Source organism: Marmota monax, unplaced genomic scaffold (genome assembly GCF_021218885.2).
Source record: "Marmota monax isolate L192 unplaced genomic scaffold, Marmota_monax_Labrador192_F-V1.1 WCK01_AAM20220418_F8-fsc00078, whole genome shotgun sequence".
In the NCBI taxonomy this organism is placed as follows: Eukaryota; Metazoa; Chordata; class Mammalia; order Rodentia; family Sciuridae; genus Marmota; species Marmota monax.
In genome coordinates, this window is record NW_026694865.1 from 4800385 (window position 1) to 4817676 (window position 17292).

Here is a 17292-nt window from a genome sequence, read left to right on the forward strand (position 1 = left end):
AGGGTGCCCCCAGGCTCCTTCTGATCACTCTACTCTGCCCAAATCCCCACTAGGGTCTGGTGTAGGGAGGGGACAGGGCTCCTGCTATGGAAGGCTGGGCAACGACACTGCCTAGGCTCACCTCCCAAGCCTGACACCTACAATAGGGGAATTTGAGCAGGGGCTCAGCAATAAGCCTCGGTCACCTCCTTCGTACAATGGGAAGAATCACACCTGTCTGGCTGGGTTGCAGCAAGGAATCAATGAAATGGAGAATGGCTGGCACTTATAAAAGTGCTGTCACAGAGTGCCAGTGTCAACTGTTGTCATGGTCAGCACCATCAGCATTATTACCTGTTCTTGAACATCCAGTCTCCTGGCCTGACCCCAAACACTGGGCCCCCCGCTCAGCCCCTCCCCACCCCCTCCTTGCCCTTCATCTTCCATATGAACTTCACCATCCACCAAGACCTGCCAGTCTCCCTGAGCCTGTCCTCCAGTGTGATGGTCAGCACAGCTCCAGGGCCATGAGTCTGGACAGGACTCATGTCATACCTGAAAGGGCCTGCATGACCCCAGAGGGGAACCCTCTACCCACCGTCCAGGGCCACCTGGAACTCACACCAACGCCTATCAAGACTTCCTTCCATCCCCTGCCATAGGAAATCCCAGATTGGCCCCCAAATCTTTCACCCCTTAGAATTCTTTTATTTATTTTTTATTTATTTATTTATATGTGGTGCTGAGGATCCAACCCAGGGCCTTGCACATGCCAGGCAAGTGCTCTACTACTGAGCCACAACTCCAGCCCCTGAACACAATTTCTTTTGCATGAAAACCATACAATCAAGATATATCACTGGAATTCTCACTGTCCAGCACTAAAGACTATTCTCTGAGACATCTGTGCAGAAATCCCAAACACAGTCCCACTGGGCCTCCAAAGCAGACAAACCTAATGGTCTAGAGTGGAAGTCTCCGCAGGCCTCCCAACCTCCAGAGGGCGCTCTCTCCTAGACACCAGACTAGGGGAGGAGCCTCCTGTAGGTGCTCTGGGGTCTGCTCCTTCCAGCCAGAGCTGACCCCAGGCCCCAGCAGAGACAACTAGATTAAACGAGACTTTATCTGCAAACACTGTGAAATACACATGGAAGTTCCCACCATTAACAACAGGGGAAAAGGGAACAAGAAAGTTCCCATCCATCCAGACCCCTGCTGCCCGCACAATCCATTGACATTTAATTTACCCTCGGGGTTGGCAATGATACAAAATCATACATTCAAAAATACTTTTAAGCCCCTCGCTTGTTTTCACCTGCATAGGTGCAGAGGGAAAAGAATGGATTGCAATGTTAACTCCTTGTGCTCATCTGGCTTGGTCTTTGAGGGAAAGAGATTACAACCAAATAGGCCTAAAATGCAGAGAAGAGAATGAAGCAGCCAAATAAAGGGGTTTCCAGAGACCAGAAGGCAGATAGGAGTAGAACCCAGGAGACCCGGACTCTTGTACCAGCTGAGCCCTGAGCCCACCGCGTGATCCCAGGCAAGTCACATTACTGCCTCAGCTCCCTGTGTCTTGGTCTTTGAGAAAGCCATGCTCTTGTGGTCTCCCACAATTTTGGTGAAAACCAGGAATGGATAGGGAAGGGCTCTGGCTAGGGAACAGTCAGGTGGCTGTAAGCAGCCAGTGATGTGTCACCCTTAGAGTCAGGGGGAACCATAGACAGAATGCTGTGGGAAATGCTTTTAGTGAAGGCACACTGGTCCCCACTTGCAGAAGAGTAGGGAACCCCAACAGTGCTGAGGAACAGACCCTGGACATAAGTGCCTGTGCCACTGAGTGACCCTGGGTGAGCGACTTTACCCTCAGTCCCCCAAGCCTGGTGCTGTTCTGAGATAATACATGTACAGTAGCTGAGTGGAGGCCACCACAGTAAACACTCCTTGAACAGCACGGTCACTCCCGCTGCACTGCTGTATGACATGGGCGTGGGGTAAGGGGAATTACAGCTCTGAGGCAGACAAACAGACCCAGCCCAAGGGCTGTCAGCCCCGCCCAGCAGAAAGCCAGGCCCCAATCCCAGCTGTCCTCACCTGCCAAGTTCCCAAAGGACCCTGCAGACCTTGCCACCTGAGTCCCCTCTTGCCCTGATGCCCCTGGTTCACCACCAACTTCTCAGGACTCAGGGACACCTTATTCTATCAAATGTGGGGGTCCCCACAGGACTTTGAAATACACAGAGGCTGGGGCTGTTAGACAGTCAGGGGATAGCACTAAACCAAGGTTCCCTCCACTTCCTATCTTAGCATCCTCTGATCAGGATGGAACTTGGAGCCACGGGCTCTTAGCAAACTCCTCACTGGCCCGACCCTCCTGCAAGTTCACCCAAACCTACTCATTCTCCCTCTGCTGACCCTTCACATGGGCTCTTCCCCAGGAGTAGGAACAGGAGGAAGACAAAGGCATAATATCTGCCTGGCTGCCTCCCGCAGCTAGAGGAACAGGATCCCTTGCTCAAGGGAGCGACGGAGCTTTGCTGGCTGTTATCATTTCCCTGAGAGACAAGGTAGACGCAACCGGTTAAAACGTGGTCGACAGGCTCTTTAACAGTTGCCAGCTTCAGGTTTCACTCACGCAGAAGCTCGTAAGCCCAAGAACACTAGCAATTAAAACACTGGCCGTTTTCCACCCAAGGGGTGAGAGGAAAAGAACCAAAAAGGGGAGAAGAAATCCAAAGACCTCCATCCAGCTCCCCGCACCCATCCCGCGACACAGCTCAACAAGACCGCGACGCCAGGAGAACAATGCCAACCTGAGAATTCACCCGGAGCAGTGATGAGGGAGTTGGTGGCCTCCGTTTCAGTGTAAGACAATGTGGAATCGGACAGATCTGTGGGGGGAAGAGAAAAGAGAACTTAGTTGGCCTTGGGCTCCGTGCGCTCTCCTCTTCTTTCTCAGGGACCTGCAAGCGTGCATTGGCGTGGGCATGTGTGTCCATGCACAGGGCAGTGTGTCCCCCACAGCTTTCTCAGGCTACTCTGTAACCCCATTCCAGGCTGGCCAGCCCTGGAACTCTTCTGGAAACGGCTGGATGCTGTTGACCCCGGCACCTGGAAAAGTTCCAATTGCTCTGACCACAGAAATAAGCCAAGTTCGGGGGACCTAGCAAGTAGCAACTTGGAGCCTTCTTGGGTAAGGGTAAATTAAGCCCCTAAACAATTCATAGTTGCTGTACTTAATTACAACCATTAAAATTCTTGAAGTTGTTCCTTCTTGCTTCCTTCCTTCCTTCCTTCCTCCCTCCTGCTAGCACTGGGGAAACTGTTTTAACAAGTCAGCAGCCATCTTCTCTCGGTCCCACTCACACCCCTCTAATTAAGGGCTCAAGCATTTGCTCCCAGGTTAACTTTTTTTTTTCCCCTTGCTCTCTCTCTTCTCTCCTGCTCCCTAACATGCTCACCATGTGATTTTCAATGCCTGGATTTTTTTTTTAAGGCCTTCTTGTTTTTTATTTTTATTTGTGGTAGGTTTAAGGACTTCATATGGCACTCATTATTGGCTTGTCCTGTCTGCAGTACGGTTAGATGGGAAGGGAAATTCTTTAGCACATTTTCTCTTGAACACTGAGCTGCTACCTTGACAAACTGATGCCTTTTGGGACAAGTAGACTTGAGAAGTTTTTCCCTGTTCGGGGCCTCTGCTACCAGTGACTGGGTGTTGTCCCCATTAAGGGACAGGCCTGTCCAGGAGTTGGGAGGCATGTCCCCGGAACCTGCAGCATTTTCATTTTCCGCTGACCCAGCACAACCTGGATCTGGCTCTGCTGGCCCCACCTGGCCCAGCAGAGCCACTCGGGGACCAGGGGTTCCTGGGACAAAACCATTAGCTTAGGCCTGAGCTAACTAGAATTCCATTCCATCTTGCAGGAATTTTTCCCTTTTACCACATGGCTTGGGGAGCGGGAAGATGAAACATTAACCAATTTGGCCTTTTTTTTTGTTGTTTCCCACTTGCCAGATGCTGACTGAGTACTCTGGGTTTTATTTTGTTTTCTTGGTTTCATGTGATCACAGAGGCTTAGAAGTGAACTGACTTTTTGTTTATGAAAAAGCAACAATGCAAGGAAGAGAAAATAATACAAAAAAAAAAAACCCTCAGACTATTTATCAGGGAACAAAAAAGTTATCTGCTAGTAGTATTAGGAGGGAAATAAATGCCCTTGGAAAATCTTTAAAAAACAAAGAAACAGAAAAAAAAATACCTCAATGCCTAAGTGGGAACTTCTTAAAGGACTTTTAGCACCTAATGTTCCCAAGTGCTCGGTGGCTTTGCTGCCACTTTACATCTGAAGTAGCACCACCATGGCCTGAGCCCTGGCCTGTCCTGACCGACCCACAGAGAAGTTTCCAGAGGAATTGGAAAGGCAGGTGCCTTCCACCTTTCACAGCTATCATACCCTCCCAAACCCTCTCATCTAGCTTTTCCAATGAGGGCCTCGGAGGTGGGCAGCCATGACACAGGGGCTGTTAAATAAAGGACGTTCCCAAGCTCCAACACTGCCCAAGCCTGAGGAGGGGCTCTGGGCAGAACCTGGAGCCCCAGCTTCAAGTCTCCCCCCCACCGGCGAATAGTTGGCAATATCAGGGCCACCACCTGTTTTCTTTTAAGGGCCAGAGAATACATATCTTCAACTTAGCCAGGTGTGGTGGCATACACCTGTAATCCCAATAGTTGGGGAGGCTGAGGCAGGAGAATCGCAAGTTCAAAGCCAGCCTCAGCAACTTAGTGAGACACTGTCTCAAAAATAAAAAGTGCTGGGGATGTGGCTTAGTGGTTAAGCGCGCCCGGCTTCAATTTTCAATCCCTGGTACCAAATGTGTGTGTGTGTGTGTGTGTGTGTTTCTTTAACTTTACAAGCTCTACAGCCTGTTACAGCTACTCAACTCCACCACAAAGTGGAAAAGGGCACACGTGGCTGTGTTCCTGTGAAACTTTCCTTTTGGACACTAAAATCTGCATTTCATATAAATTTTCATGAGCCAGGAAATATTCTTCTTCTTTTTTAATCTTTTTTAGTGGTTGATGATCTTTTTTATTATTATTATTTATTTATTTATATGCGGTGCTGAGACCCAAACCAGTGCCTTTTACCCACCAGGCAGGTGCGCTCCCGCTCAGCCCCAGCCCCAGCCCCTATTCTTCTTCTTTTGATATGTTTTTTTAACCATTTAAAAATTTTAAAAAATTAAAAATTAAATAGCTCACAAGTCATATAAAAACAGGCAATGGGCTGAGCTCCAACAGCCCCCAACAAGTCACCTCCTCCATCTGAGCCTCAGTTGTCCCATTTGTAAAATAATGGGGACACTTGTAGGTTTCCAAATGCTCCCTCGACAGGGCTGGGCGGTGTTCTGGCTTTTGCTGTTTTATCCTGGGCTCCTGACCACAGTCCCTCGGGGCAGTGGTCTGGATGGTTAAGCCCAGGTGCCACACTCACTACAAACTTTTGAGGCATGTTTTTTTTTGTTGTTTTGTTTTTTCTTTCTTCCTTCTAACGGGACCAGGGGTCTTCTAAGCAACTAGTGCACGAACGATGACGCTGAGGCGAGCCTATGAGTGACGCATGGGACACTCTGGACCTGAATGGGGACTGCTCTGGGGTTGGGCCTGAGCCCTGTTGCCCCTTGGCAGGGTGACCTGCCCCATCACTCAGCCCCCCTCCTCATCATCCCGACAGGTGAATGTGCCAGGTCCCTGAAGAACTACATAAGGTCCCCCATCAACAGGATGATCCTGCTTCTGGAACAAGTGGGGAAGCCACCATGGTGCACCTGGATCTGCACGCCCTCCACGGCAGCCTCTGCCCTTCATGCCAGAGGTCAAGCTTCTGAGGGTACCTTGTGGGCACTTCTGACCTCACAAGTTAGGGGTTGGGGGGAAACTGGGGTGAGTCCCTGAGAGGCTGTGACATAAAGAAGTGACCTCCCAGATGGCGGTGACACATACCACTGGGAAGATACCTTTACCAAAAGCAAAACAAAACCCACTCTTTGCGGTCACTCGGGAATGCTTTAGCCATCTGGCTTCGAAAGCCGGCGTCCTCCAGAAACTTCCTGGGTCACAGAGTAGCTCTCCTGGACGGTTAAGGCCAAACTACGGCACCTGCCACCGTAGCCTGCAGGGTCCAGCGCTCCCACTGTGTGCTCTGAGTCCCACTGGAGACAGCCAAGAAGGCCAGGCAACAAGCGAGATCTACTTTTAAAATGACAGGCATCCACCCCAGTAGATAGGCTAACAGTTTAGTCTTAAGGTTTTCAGAAATCATGTTCTGGCTCTGAGGGGAATTATCTAAAATGACACCACCACCTTCACTAAGCTCACCTAGGGGAGAGCGCCTGTCAGGGCCTTTTGTGCCAATACACATTCATCCTACCTATTCCTGCTGTCCTATTTGTCCCGGTGAACATCGTGGCTGGTGGGGAGGCATACAGCTCCTCTCAAGAAGGACTTCAAGTCCAACTTATCTGTCACACTCCTAATTAATACACACTACAGCAGAACAGCCCCGGCAGGGGGAGGGAGAGAGAGGACAAGAAACCCAGAAATTCCAATCCACCTCCAACGACAGGCTGAAGTCAGAACTCATTCATCTCTGACAGGCCCATGTTTAAAGGTCACAGAAAGGTTAATGATGAGCCCTGGAATTTCAAGATGTAAATAGCCGGCTGCAGAAGTTGGGTCGGCTTTGGCCCAACGGTGGGAGTGTTCCTAAAACTTCATCCCATTTCAGAGGACCCCACCCAGCCACCAACCCTCCCCTCCAGGGCTGAGGGGCACACTTACCCAGTGGCTTGTACTCGTCTTGAGGAGACAGCCGAGAGTAGGGAGGGGGCGGTGATTCTGAAAGACAGGAGACAGCATGTCACTGCTGAGGCTGGGGGGTCACACCTGGAGCTCTGCTTGTGGCTCATTATTAGTTTCCTCAGTCCTCAGGAAGCCCTCCATGTCCCTCGCCACCTCTACTGTCCAAATCTACTGGATGAGTTAAGGCCAGAGGCTTGGGGTGCAGAAAGACCTGGGCTCCATCCCTACTCTGACACCTATGGCTGTGTGAGCTCAGGCCAGTTACCTCACCTCTCTGAGTCTGTTTCCTCAGCTATAAAATGGGGATAATAATCATAGAGACCTCCCAATTTTGCCGGGAGGGCAAAAGAAGATGATATATATAAAATGCTTAGCACAGCTCTTGGCACTGTAGAAAAACACCTCCATAAATAGTACCTATTATTATTATACAAGAGAAACATGGGTGCAGGGGAAGTCAGAGATAGAAGTGACAGATAAAATACAGGATGCTCAGTTACACTTGAATTTGAGGTAAACATGACATAGTATTTTAGTATAAGTATATCCCTTGCAATATTGGGGATATACTTATACTAAAATGTTGCTTATGTGAAATTCAAATTTAACTGGACATCCTGCATTTTACTGGCTAAATTTGGCAAGCCTCGTCAGAGCTGAGGGTGAATCCCAAGGCCCAGACATGAAATCTGTTTCCAGATGAGCTGCGTAAGAACTGACATTCCTGGGTGTAGGGAGGAGGACCCCAGGGCTGGCTGTGGCCCAGGAAGCCAAACCTAGCTCAGGTAGCTCAACGGGAGGCCTCAAAACATTGCTTCCAGCTCTTGGCCTCAGTCTCCCGCTCTGGAAGGGAAAGGCAGGGGTGGGACTCGGCTTCCCAGCTCAGATCCTGGGTTCCTTATTGTCTATGGTGTTTCCTTTGGGTTTCCTTTCATTTGCCTAAAATAATCCTCCTTAAAAACAGATACTTTGCCTTCAGAAGAATTTCTTAGCCTCTTGCATTATGGGGAAGTAACAATTTGCTAAACTAAGTAACAATTTGCATGAATGAAATGACCCTTCATTTTCCGTAAGTGAAACTCAACACCATCAAATCGCAAACGAAGGCAAACTCTGCCGTAATAAAGGGGTAATAACTATTATTAGGCGGGTATCAGGAATGACACAGGGGTAATAAGTGTTTTCGCAATTATAATGGGACACAATTAGTCCTAGGAGCATTTCTTGGGCTCCACACACCCAATGAGGCTTCACCTCTTCTCCACCCTGGCCTTCCAGCCAGAAGTTGCCTCTACACAGTGGAAGCTCAGAGGCCTAGACACAGGGACTCTCTGTGGATGGGGGTTAGCGAGAAGGAAGGGGGCGAATCGTGGAGTAGCCCATTTGCTCCAGCAAAACAGTTTGCACAGAGCGGTTAATCCTGCTTGCTGGGCACCTATTTGTATTTAATCCTTCCTCAAAAACAAAAATAAATAATTAGATGGCATTATTATCCCCGTTTTACAGATGAGGAAACTGACCTGCCCATGCCCCCCAGCCAATCACGGTGGAGGTGGGATTTGTGCCCAGGCCAGACTCTGCTCCATTGCTCCATGAGCCAGGGAATGAGGCGGCGCCGGGTCTCACAGCCCTGGTCCCTGCTGGGGCCAGCACACCACCTGCACAGAAAGTGCTCACGTAATATTTGAGGACAAAAGCATCAGTGATGGGGATATGGTGAAGTTGGGCACATCTTGGATAAAGAGGTGGAGAGAGAGAAGCTGAGGGCCAAGGCCGGGTGGGCCCACAAGAGACCCCAAACAAGATTCACCGAGAGGGGCTATCTGCTTTCCACAAGAGCCACCTACTGCATTGGTCCACAGGCCCATAGGACAGTCCTGAGCGAGGGCCAGCCTCTTAGGACAAGAGTATGTCACAGGAAGGGCTGGAGCTCCACAGGGAAAATAGGACTGAGGCCAGCGCTCCCACTATACAGAGGAGACAGGCCAGGCCAGTGGAGGTTCCTCCCTGGGGACCTGGTTGTGGAGCCAGAACCAGAGCCAAGTCTCTGACCTCCAGCCTCATGACCTTTTCACTACCCCACACATTTATCAGGAAGCCTGTGATTCCTACATTAGGGTTACTTGGTAAAACATCTGGTTGGCTGAGGCCCAGTAACACACAACATGGAGCTCAGGACATCTGTCCCACCCTCCACCTCATCCCCACCCCATCCCCAAAGCAATGGAGGCGGCAGGTATGGTCAAGCCATTGTTCCTAATCCTAGCACCTCTTGCAGGGATTATTTATCAAAAGGTGGAAGGCAGGACAGAATCATGAAGTCCCCCCCTGCAGAAGCCACCTAGGCCTTGAGCTTTGACACCACCCAGGGACACACCTGGGTTGTGGGTTTCTAAAACCATTGATGAGACAGAAAGAAAATCTATGAACCTGAAATGATGTAGACATGCCAGCTAGCAAAGGACAGAAAAGTTCTCAGGAGGAACTTCACCAGGCCCTTGCTGGCTCCAGCAAAGCAGTCTGCACAGATTGTTTACCAGCTCTAGTGGAGACTGGGACCCAGAACATCAGAGATGAAAGGGGCCTACCTAGGGGCCCACCACGCCCAACTCTTGTTTTTCTGTTCTTTGTTTTTTGTTTTTTTCAGTATTGGGTATTAAACCCAGGGTCTTGAGCATGCTAGGCAAGTGCTCCACCACTGAGCTACATCCCAGCTTTTCATTTTTTTTTTTTTTCATTTTTTTCATTTTGAGACAGAGTCTTGGTAAGTTGCCCAGGATGACCTTGAATTTGTGATCCTCCTGTGTAGCTGGGGTTACAGGTGTGCACCACTGAGCCTGTCTACTCAATTCCATTTAACTGATAGGACACTTGATGTCCAGCCAGGAAAATGACCTACCCAAGGCCACACATGAAGGTAACTGCAGCTGCTATTCTACTTTGACGAAAAAAGGGGGAAGCCAGTTGGAAACCAATACCAGATAATTCTTTTTAACATTTTTGAAATATAATTCACAGATTATGAGATTCAACCTTTTAAAGTATACAAATTAGTGATTTTTAGTATATTCACAGAGTTGTGTGACTATCACCACAATATAATTATAGGATGGTTTTATTACTGTAAAAAGAAACTGTCCCCATTAGCAGTAATTTCCTATACCCCAGTCCCAAGCTCTAAGCAAGCACTGACTAGTCTCTACAAATACCTATTCTGGAAGTTTCAAATAAATGCAATCATACAGTTTGTAGTCTTTTGTGTGTGGCTTCTTTCACTCAGCATAATGCTCCAAGGTTCACCTATGTTGCACCATGTATTAGTATTTCACTCCTTTTTATAGCTGAATGATATTCCACTGTGTGGATGAACCACATTTTGTTTATCCATTCATCAGCTAATGGACATTTGGGTTGTTTCCCCATTTTGCCATTAAGAAAAATGTGCTATATACAATTCTAGATCATTCTTAACTGCCACTCCCACTCCACTTCCATGGAACCAGGCCCCACCCCCTGAATCTGTAAGAATGGGGCTCCAGGACACTGTCTTAGGCAGATAAGGTGGACCCTTACCTGGTGGGACACTTGAGAAGTGAGACAAAGGATCAGGAAGAGATCCTGTGAGTCATAGGCCCTCTGTCTATTGCCCTCTTAGGAGAGATACTAAAACTTGCGAAAGTTGTGATTTTAAAATGATTTATATGCTCTAAACCTGAACAGAACTTCTAGTGCCCTGAAGGCCCCTCTGAAAGAAATGGACCTAATAGAAAAAGAGAAAGGCTTCAGAAACTCCAATCCCTGCAGACACCTAGCCTGAGGCATTCACTTCAGGAATCTCCTCCAACTTCCTTCAGAAGGGAAAGCAGTCAGCCAGGGGCTGAGGGCACCCAAGTTGGTGCTCAGTTTAGCCCAGCTCAGCCCAGCCCAGCTCAGCCCAGACAGGCCTCGGGTTAGCCCCCAAGGGGTACTTAGCCTTCTGGGTTCTAGACCTACATTTGAAGCCAGAGGAAAGTTCACAGCCTCTCCCTGCACCTGGCAAAGCTGCAGTTTGGGACATTACCTTCCAGCAGTTTGGGACTATACCTTCTTTACAGCTCAGCATCTTGCTTAGGAAAGGATTCACATAGCTCCATGGCCTTGAATTTTTCCCCCTCCCAAGGGGTGGCTGAGAACCTGGAGGGGGCTTCCCAGGTGCCTTTCCCCTCCTCCCCCAGAACCTAGAGGCTCAACCCCAAGCCCCAGGATGGGAGACACAGAAAAGGAGCTCCTGGCACTTTAAGGCCGGCTGAGCCTAATTGCCCAGATTCCCCCGCAGCCAGATAAACAGCGCGGCCGGCTGGCGCCAGCAAGAGGCAAACTGCACATTATCACCCCTTCCTCACCTCCAGGAGGAGCGAGGAGCAGACAGGCAGGCCTAGGGGCCTCGAGCCGGGCGGGGCGGGGGGCCTGGAAGCCCAACTTGAAATTGATCTCATTTCAAAGGGATAATGCCAGGCCAAATAAAAGGAAAACTTTCTAGCCCGTTCTAATTCCTCAGCCCTGGCCTGGGAACCCTGTGTTTTCCTAGGCGGCCTCCTCCAGTCGTTTAGAAGTACTCTCTCACTCTGTCTCTTTCCCGGGCACAATTTGGATAATAGTAATTTACTGAATATAATTACAGAAAGAAAAAAAAAGTGGTGAAGCAAAGAGCAGGAGATTTACTCCAAAGTTAATGGATACTTTCAGGAGAAAGGAGCTCTATAAACACAGGTCAGAGCTGTGATTAAAGTATTTCTCCACATTTCCGTCCACATAGGCACCCACCGGGCTCAGCGCGCTGCCTTAGCCCTGAGCAGAAAGGCTGGCAGGAAGGAGGCTGAGCTGGGGCCTGACTTCCCAGGGGCCACGCAGTGCCCAGCACAGAGCCTGGCACACAGGGTGCACCCTCCACCCCAGACCCCAGTTTCTGAGACAAGCACAGGGGCCAGGGCAAGTGGAGGGGAGGAAGGCCTGTGCACCCATCAGACCTCAGGGGCTCTGTCCAGCCCCCAACTTTACAGATGGGAAAATAGGCCTTGAGAGGGAAATCTGCCTCAAAGCAAGCTGATGGACAAGCAGGATTGGCTCTGAACCGCAGGGGTCCACACTGCCCAGGAAATGGCCTCCTGTCACTGGGGCTCCTTGTGGGGCTGGCTGGGGTGGGGAGGAACACTGGTGACTGGTGCCAGGTGGGTGTTCCTCAGTCCTTCCATGCTGGGTGTTCCTGTGTACTTTACTCTAGCCATGCGTCTGCTCTGTGTGAGTGTCTGTCTGTCTGTCTGTCCCATGCCCCAGTCCTCCCCCCACCCAAGCTGGAAAGAACAGTCTCCTTATCAGGGCGCGCACGGCTGAGCCCTAGCTATGCACCCGCCCAGCTTCAGGAGCCAGGCTGGCGGCCAGACAGCGGGGGTGGGGTGGGCAGCAGAGGGCTTCCCCAGTTCTCAGTCCCAGGAAAGGCAAAAGGGTCGACCCAGCGCACACTGAAGATTCCTCAGGCCATCAGTCTCTCCAGCCTGCCTCCGTGGGCCCCACCCCCCCACCCCGCAGGCTAGCAGCAAGCAAAGAAGCAGAGGAACAGACTGGGGACACTGCTGCCCCTGCAACAGCGCCTCCTTCTGGGGGGCAGAAGCAAGCCAAGAACCAATGCTCAGTCCAGAATTAGACTTGGGAAACGTTCCTACAGCCACCCCCACTGAACCATAGGGAGACTTTGAGGGGAGGTAACTCATCCAAGGTCAAGTTGCTGGTTACTGGCTGGGCAGAGCCTAGGACCAGAGTCTAGGGTTAAGAACTGTTCTACTGCCATTTCCAGTTCTCCTTCAAACTTACAACTGTCTAGCAAACTCAAACCACAGCCCAGGCCAAATCCTAGTTTAAGGAATAGAAGTGAGAATGGGACTGTCTGTTGCCTTCGAAGTTTTTTTGCTCCTCGCCTTCCTGCCCACCCAACTGAGCTTGCCTGGCCTCTTGGCCCTGCTGGCCAGCTCCTCCTCTGACCCTTCCTACAAGGCTGCTCCAGGTTAGAGGTGTGGAGCTCCTGAAGGCAGATTCTATATGAACACACCTACAGCACTGCTAGTGGTTCACACCATTGACCCTGCCCCTGCCCCCTGCGCTTCTTCTCCTCTTCCCATCTCTCTCTCCTCCCCAGGATTATTTCTTGAAGGTGTAGATCCTACTCACATTTCTACTTCACCAGTTGCAGCACCCAGCACGCGGTGCCTGGCACAGACTAAATGCTCAACAAACATTTGCCAACACAATGACATGGTGAAAGAGAAAGTACCTGCAAGGGCCTACTAGAAGAGTGGAGTGGACCCCACTATCCATCTCCTACTAGAAAAATAATCAGGAACAAGACCATCATATATGGGCCCCGTTTTTCAAAGACAGGGAGGAGACAGGAATAACTGAAGGGAGAAAGCCTCTTCCAGGGGAAGCTGTTGAAAAGAGTGGCCAGGCATAGGAAGCTCAGTGTAGACCCCAACTCAGGGTCTGCCCAAGGCAGTGTGGAGTGACCATTCGGAGAACAGGTCTCTCCACCCCCCCCCACCCCTCTCTCTCTCTCTCACACACACACACACCCATCAATGTCCTCTATTCAGGAATCACCACTGAGCGGAAACTTCCTTTCCCTTCGAGCAATTACCCCCACTCAACCCCGAAAACCACACATATAAGACACCTGGGACAAATCCAGGCTCCCACCTTCCCCTTCCACACTGAGTCGGGAGTCCTGTGATCTGACCATCTATGTGCCCCCAGGCTGGTGCTGACTCTCTCCCAGGAGGTCAGAATGGAAGAACTCCCAGGGCCAACAGCCTGAATTCTACTGGCCCCATTCTTGCAAAACCCCCAATGCCACCCAATAGATTCACACACACACACACACACACACACACACCCCTAATGAAGGTTCCCTACAGTGCAGAGGTCAGAGCGAGGGGATGGCAAGCTCCCTGCCTTCCAGAGCTCTGCCCCTCCTCACTTCTGCTCCAGCATCCAGGGGCTGCCCAGGTAAGGAAGGCTGGAGATGCTGTGTACAGGGGAAATCCCAAGAGGAGAACAAAGGAGGGGAGTGCAGTTCTTGGAGGTAACTTAATAGCTGGCTTCCTCACCTAGTCACAGAAGCCTCAGGAACCCTCAACTCTAGAGGAAAAAGGAGCACAAGAGAATGAGAATGGTGATGATGGAGAACCCTGGCATTTGACACCCAAGGGATGCTGGGAATGAGAGAGGAGTAACCCTACAAAAGCTTTGCTGCAAAGTGTACTAAAGAATAAGTGGAACATTTTGTGAATACTTTCCACTCTAGCCATAATTTATATATACCAAATTTCACAACTTATGGGTATCTTCACAGAAGTATAGCCTGGGTATAGGCATGTGCATGCGCATACAAATGCTGGAAGCCTGGGTACCCAATGGAGTAAATTCTGATATTGGGTGGTGGGAAGACTGACATCCATTTTTTGGAGGGGGTGGGGGGCTCTCTTTGGTCTGCCCTCCCCTCTCACTGAAGCTGAAGCTGCACAGAGAAAACTCCAACTTGTACCCATTATATGGGTAGCCATTGCTGGAACCTTAAAATGAAGTTGCCATTTGATTTGTGCACTCAGACATCCACTCTCTGGCTCTCCTTTTCACTCCCCTCAGCCAGGTTAGGCACCTCTCCTGGAAGCTTTCACGCTCACGGGCACTGGGTGAGCGCCAGCCGCTGTGCCCGCCCGCCCCAGTAGCACAGAGAGGAGGCCAGAGGAGGGTGCAGGGAGGAGGAAGGCTAGGCTCCCACTTGGCCCCGCGAGGCACGCTCACCTGGCCCGCAGAGCCGGCTGAAGTGGTAGGGGTTGCAACACACGGTGGGGCCGTCGGCGGCGGCGGCGAAGCTGTGGCAACCGCACAGGGGCTTCAGCTCCACGGCGTGCTGCAGGTCAGGCCAGCGGAAGAGGCGGCCGAGCAGCAGCTGCGGCGGCGCGGGCTGACCGCCCAGGCGGAGGTCGGCGCGCGGCACCAGCACGCAGCCGCCCGGCACGCCGCCGCGGGACTCCACCGCCTCCAGCAGCGTGTCCAGCGAGCGCTCCTTGAGCCGCTTCAGCAGCGAGTACGTGACTGTCTTCAGTTCCTGCTCGAGCAGCAGCAGGCGCGAGCGGGCTTCGCGACTCCGCCCGCCGCCCGCCGGCTCCAGGGCCGCCCCAGCCAGGGGGTCGCCAGCGTCCCGGGGCGCGCCAGCGGCGTCCCGCTCCGAGAAGAGACAGCAGGTCACTGTCTCGCAGTCACTCTCGGGCAGCCAGCCCGGGCCTCCCGGTTCCGCCACATCCAGCAGGGAGCCCCCGGCGCCGGCCCCCGGCTCCGACATGGGTCTCGGGGGGCCCCCTGCGCGCCGGCGCCTCCCCGCACTCTGGGCGCCTCGCTGTCCCACCGCGTCCCGGGGCCGCCGTGGGACTACCGGGCGGACTTCGGAACGGCCACAGCCTCCGCCCTCTCGTGCCCGCGGGGCCGGCTCAGCTTGGCTGCCCAGGCTCCCATCCTCGTCACCGCCGCCGCCGCTGCCGCCGCCTTCCTCCCGATCGGGGACCACACGACTTCGCCAAAGTCGCCGCACCAGCCCCGAGCGTTTGGACCTGAACATACGATATCCTTTGGCGCCAGGGGTGGGAGGGAGGCGGTCTCCGGTTACCAGGGGTCCGTTCCCTCAGCGAGGCGCCGGCTGCGCGGGCCGCAGCCCCACATGAAGCTCCGCCGCGGAGCGCCGTGCAGACCGCGCACAGCCTGTCGTCGAAGGGGCACAGCAGGGCTGCAACATGAGGGAGCTCGCCCGGGCTGGACAGCCGGGAACAAGCGCGCGCCGAGCCGCAGTCCGCGCTTGGCCAGCGGCTACATGGATCTCGGCGGCCGGCCTAACTCCAGCCCCCGCGCTTTAGGGGGGCTGCAGGCAGCGCGCAGTTAGAAAGACCCTGCATGGGCCGGCGAGCCTTCAAAAGTTGCGCGGCTCGTCCATGAGCACAAAGCGCTCGCGTCGAACCCCCAAATGTGTCTGGAAAGCCCTGCCTTTAAAACCCAAGCGCGTAACTACATGGGCTTTTCCTGCAGGATCCGAAAGGTAGGCTTGTTGATACCCTCAACTCCCTGCAAAAAAGAAAGAAGGGGTGGGGGGAAGGAAAGAAAGAAAAATCCCAAACAAAATCCAAATCCCTGGATTTGCATGCATGAAAGGCCAACTCCGTCTCAGGTCCCAGGAGCTAGATGCACTTGGAGCGAGTTTCTCCTGAACGCGGGTGTCAACACATGAGTGGAAGCTGTAAAAATCCCAAAGAGCTGCTGGGAATCCTTAATTAAAAACGCAATCCACCGAGGCAGAGGTCGCAGCCCGCCCCACGCTGCGCTCGGACGCTTGGGGCGCCGCGGCTGCCGAGGTCGCCCCCCCTCCCCCCTCCACAAAAGTGCCTCCCGGTGGCCCCGCGGTCCCTGCGAGGTTTGGCGAGGCAGCGCCCGGCAGCTCTTTCTCTCGGCTCGGCTCCCTCGCTCGCTCCCCCGCTCGGCTCTCTCTCTCTTTTTTGTTCTCCTCAAACGCACACTGAGGGCCCCCGGAGGAGCGCCGCGGAGTCATTGGCTGCCTCCCATCATATGCCAGTCTAGACACTTTGGCGGCTCCGCGGCGCTGATTGTTGCGCAAACAAGGTTTCAAGTTTCTTAACTCTTAAAGGAGAACACGTCCCATTGCAGGGCCCGAGGCTCCGAGGGGCTGGCTCCCGGGGCGGGCCGAGCCCCGGCCCCCGCCCCACGCCCGCCCCAGCACCTCCGCCCCTGGCCTGACAGCGCCCGCGGCTCGCTCTCCAGCTATCGGTGCGCCCGGGGCACGGATACCGGGGAGTACACGGACACACAGAGGGGTACACAAACCATTCGTGGGTGCGTGAGGTCTCGGCGAACCCACCAAGACTCTAGCGCAAACGGGGCATTTTGCCTCTCTCTGGTTTATGCACAAGCTTACAAACCCACATTGCACTTTAGAGTCAGTTCAAACCCCCATCCGAATGCACGATAATAAAAATGGGTGTGCATGTGTGCCTTCCTGCCCTGCATCTCTGGGGAGTTGAGGGCGGTTATGCTGGGGTATCGGGGTTTTACGTGAAGATGCCAAGGTTCCATACTCCCGGAGCAGAGTCGGGTATTGCTCTGCTGGGCCAAACCCGGGGCGTGGGACGCTAAGCGCAAGGGGGCTCCAGGCAGGCACGAGGGAGGTAGGGACTTGGAGAGGGTGGGGTAGAGGCAAGGAGTGTTATCCTCCATGGCTCCTCTAAGTCTCCACTGCCCTCCTTCCGAGAGAGGCGGGCCGCCTGCCGTCCCCGGACCCCTCGAGACTGGGTGCTCCCTTCTCGCTTTTCCCCCATTTATTCTCTGCTCCTCGGAAAGGGGCGTGGGTAGGGGGT

General features: G+C 52.8%; 1 protein-coding gene across 4 annotated transcripts in view; it reads right to left on the reverse strand.

Moving 5' to 3' along the window:
* Smad6 (SMAD family member 6) overlaps positions 1-16551 on the reverse strand; it is a 74823-nt gene extending 58272 nt beyond the window's left edge. Inside the window, exons 1-4 of one of the 4 annotated variants that reach the window (XM_046426610.2) lie at positions 14678-16551; positions 8365-8502; positions 6824-6880; positions 2793-2870 (exon numbers count right to left, since the gene is read on the reverse strand). In XM_046426610.2, the coding sequence (XP_046282566.1) occupies positions 2793-2870; positions 6824-6880; positions 8365-8502; positions 14678-15491 (1087 nt within the window). In that variant the 5' untranslated portion in view covers positions 15492-16551. The remainder of the gene's footprint in view (positions 1-2792; positions 2871-6823; positions 6881-8364; positions 8503-14677) is intronic. The other 3 variants (XM_046426611.2, XM_046426612.2, XM_046426613.2) reach the window with 3 other exon arrangements.
* Between the last annotated feature and the right edge of the window lie 741 nt (positions 16552-17292).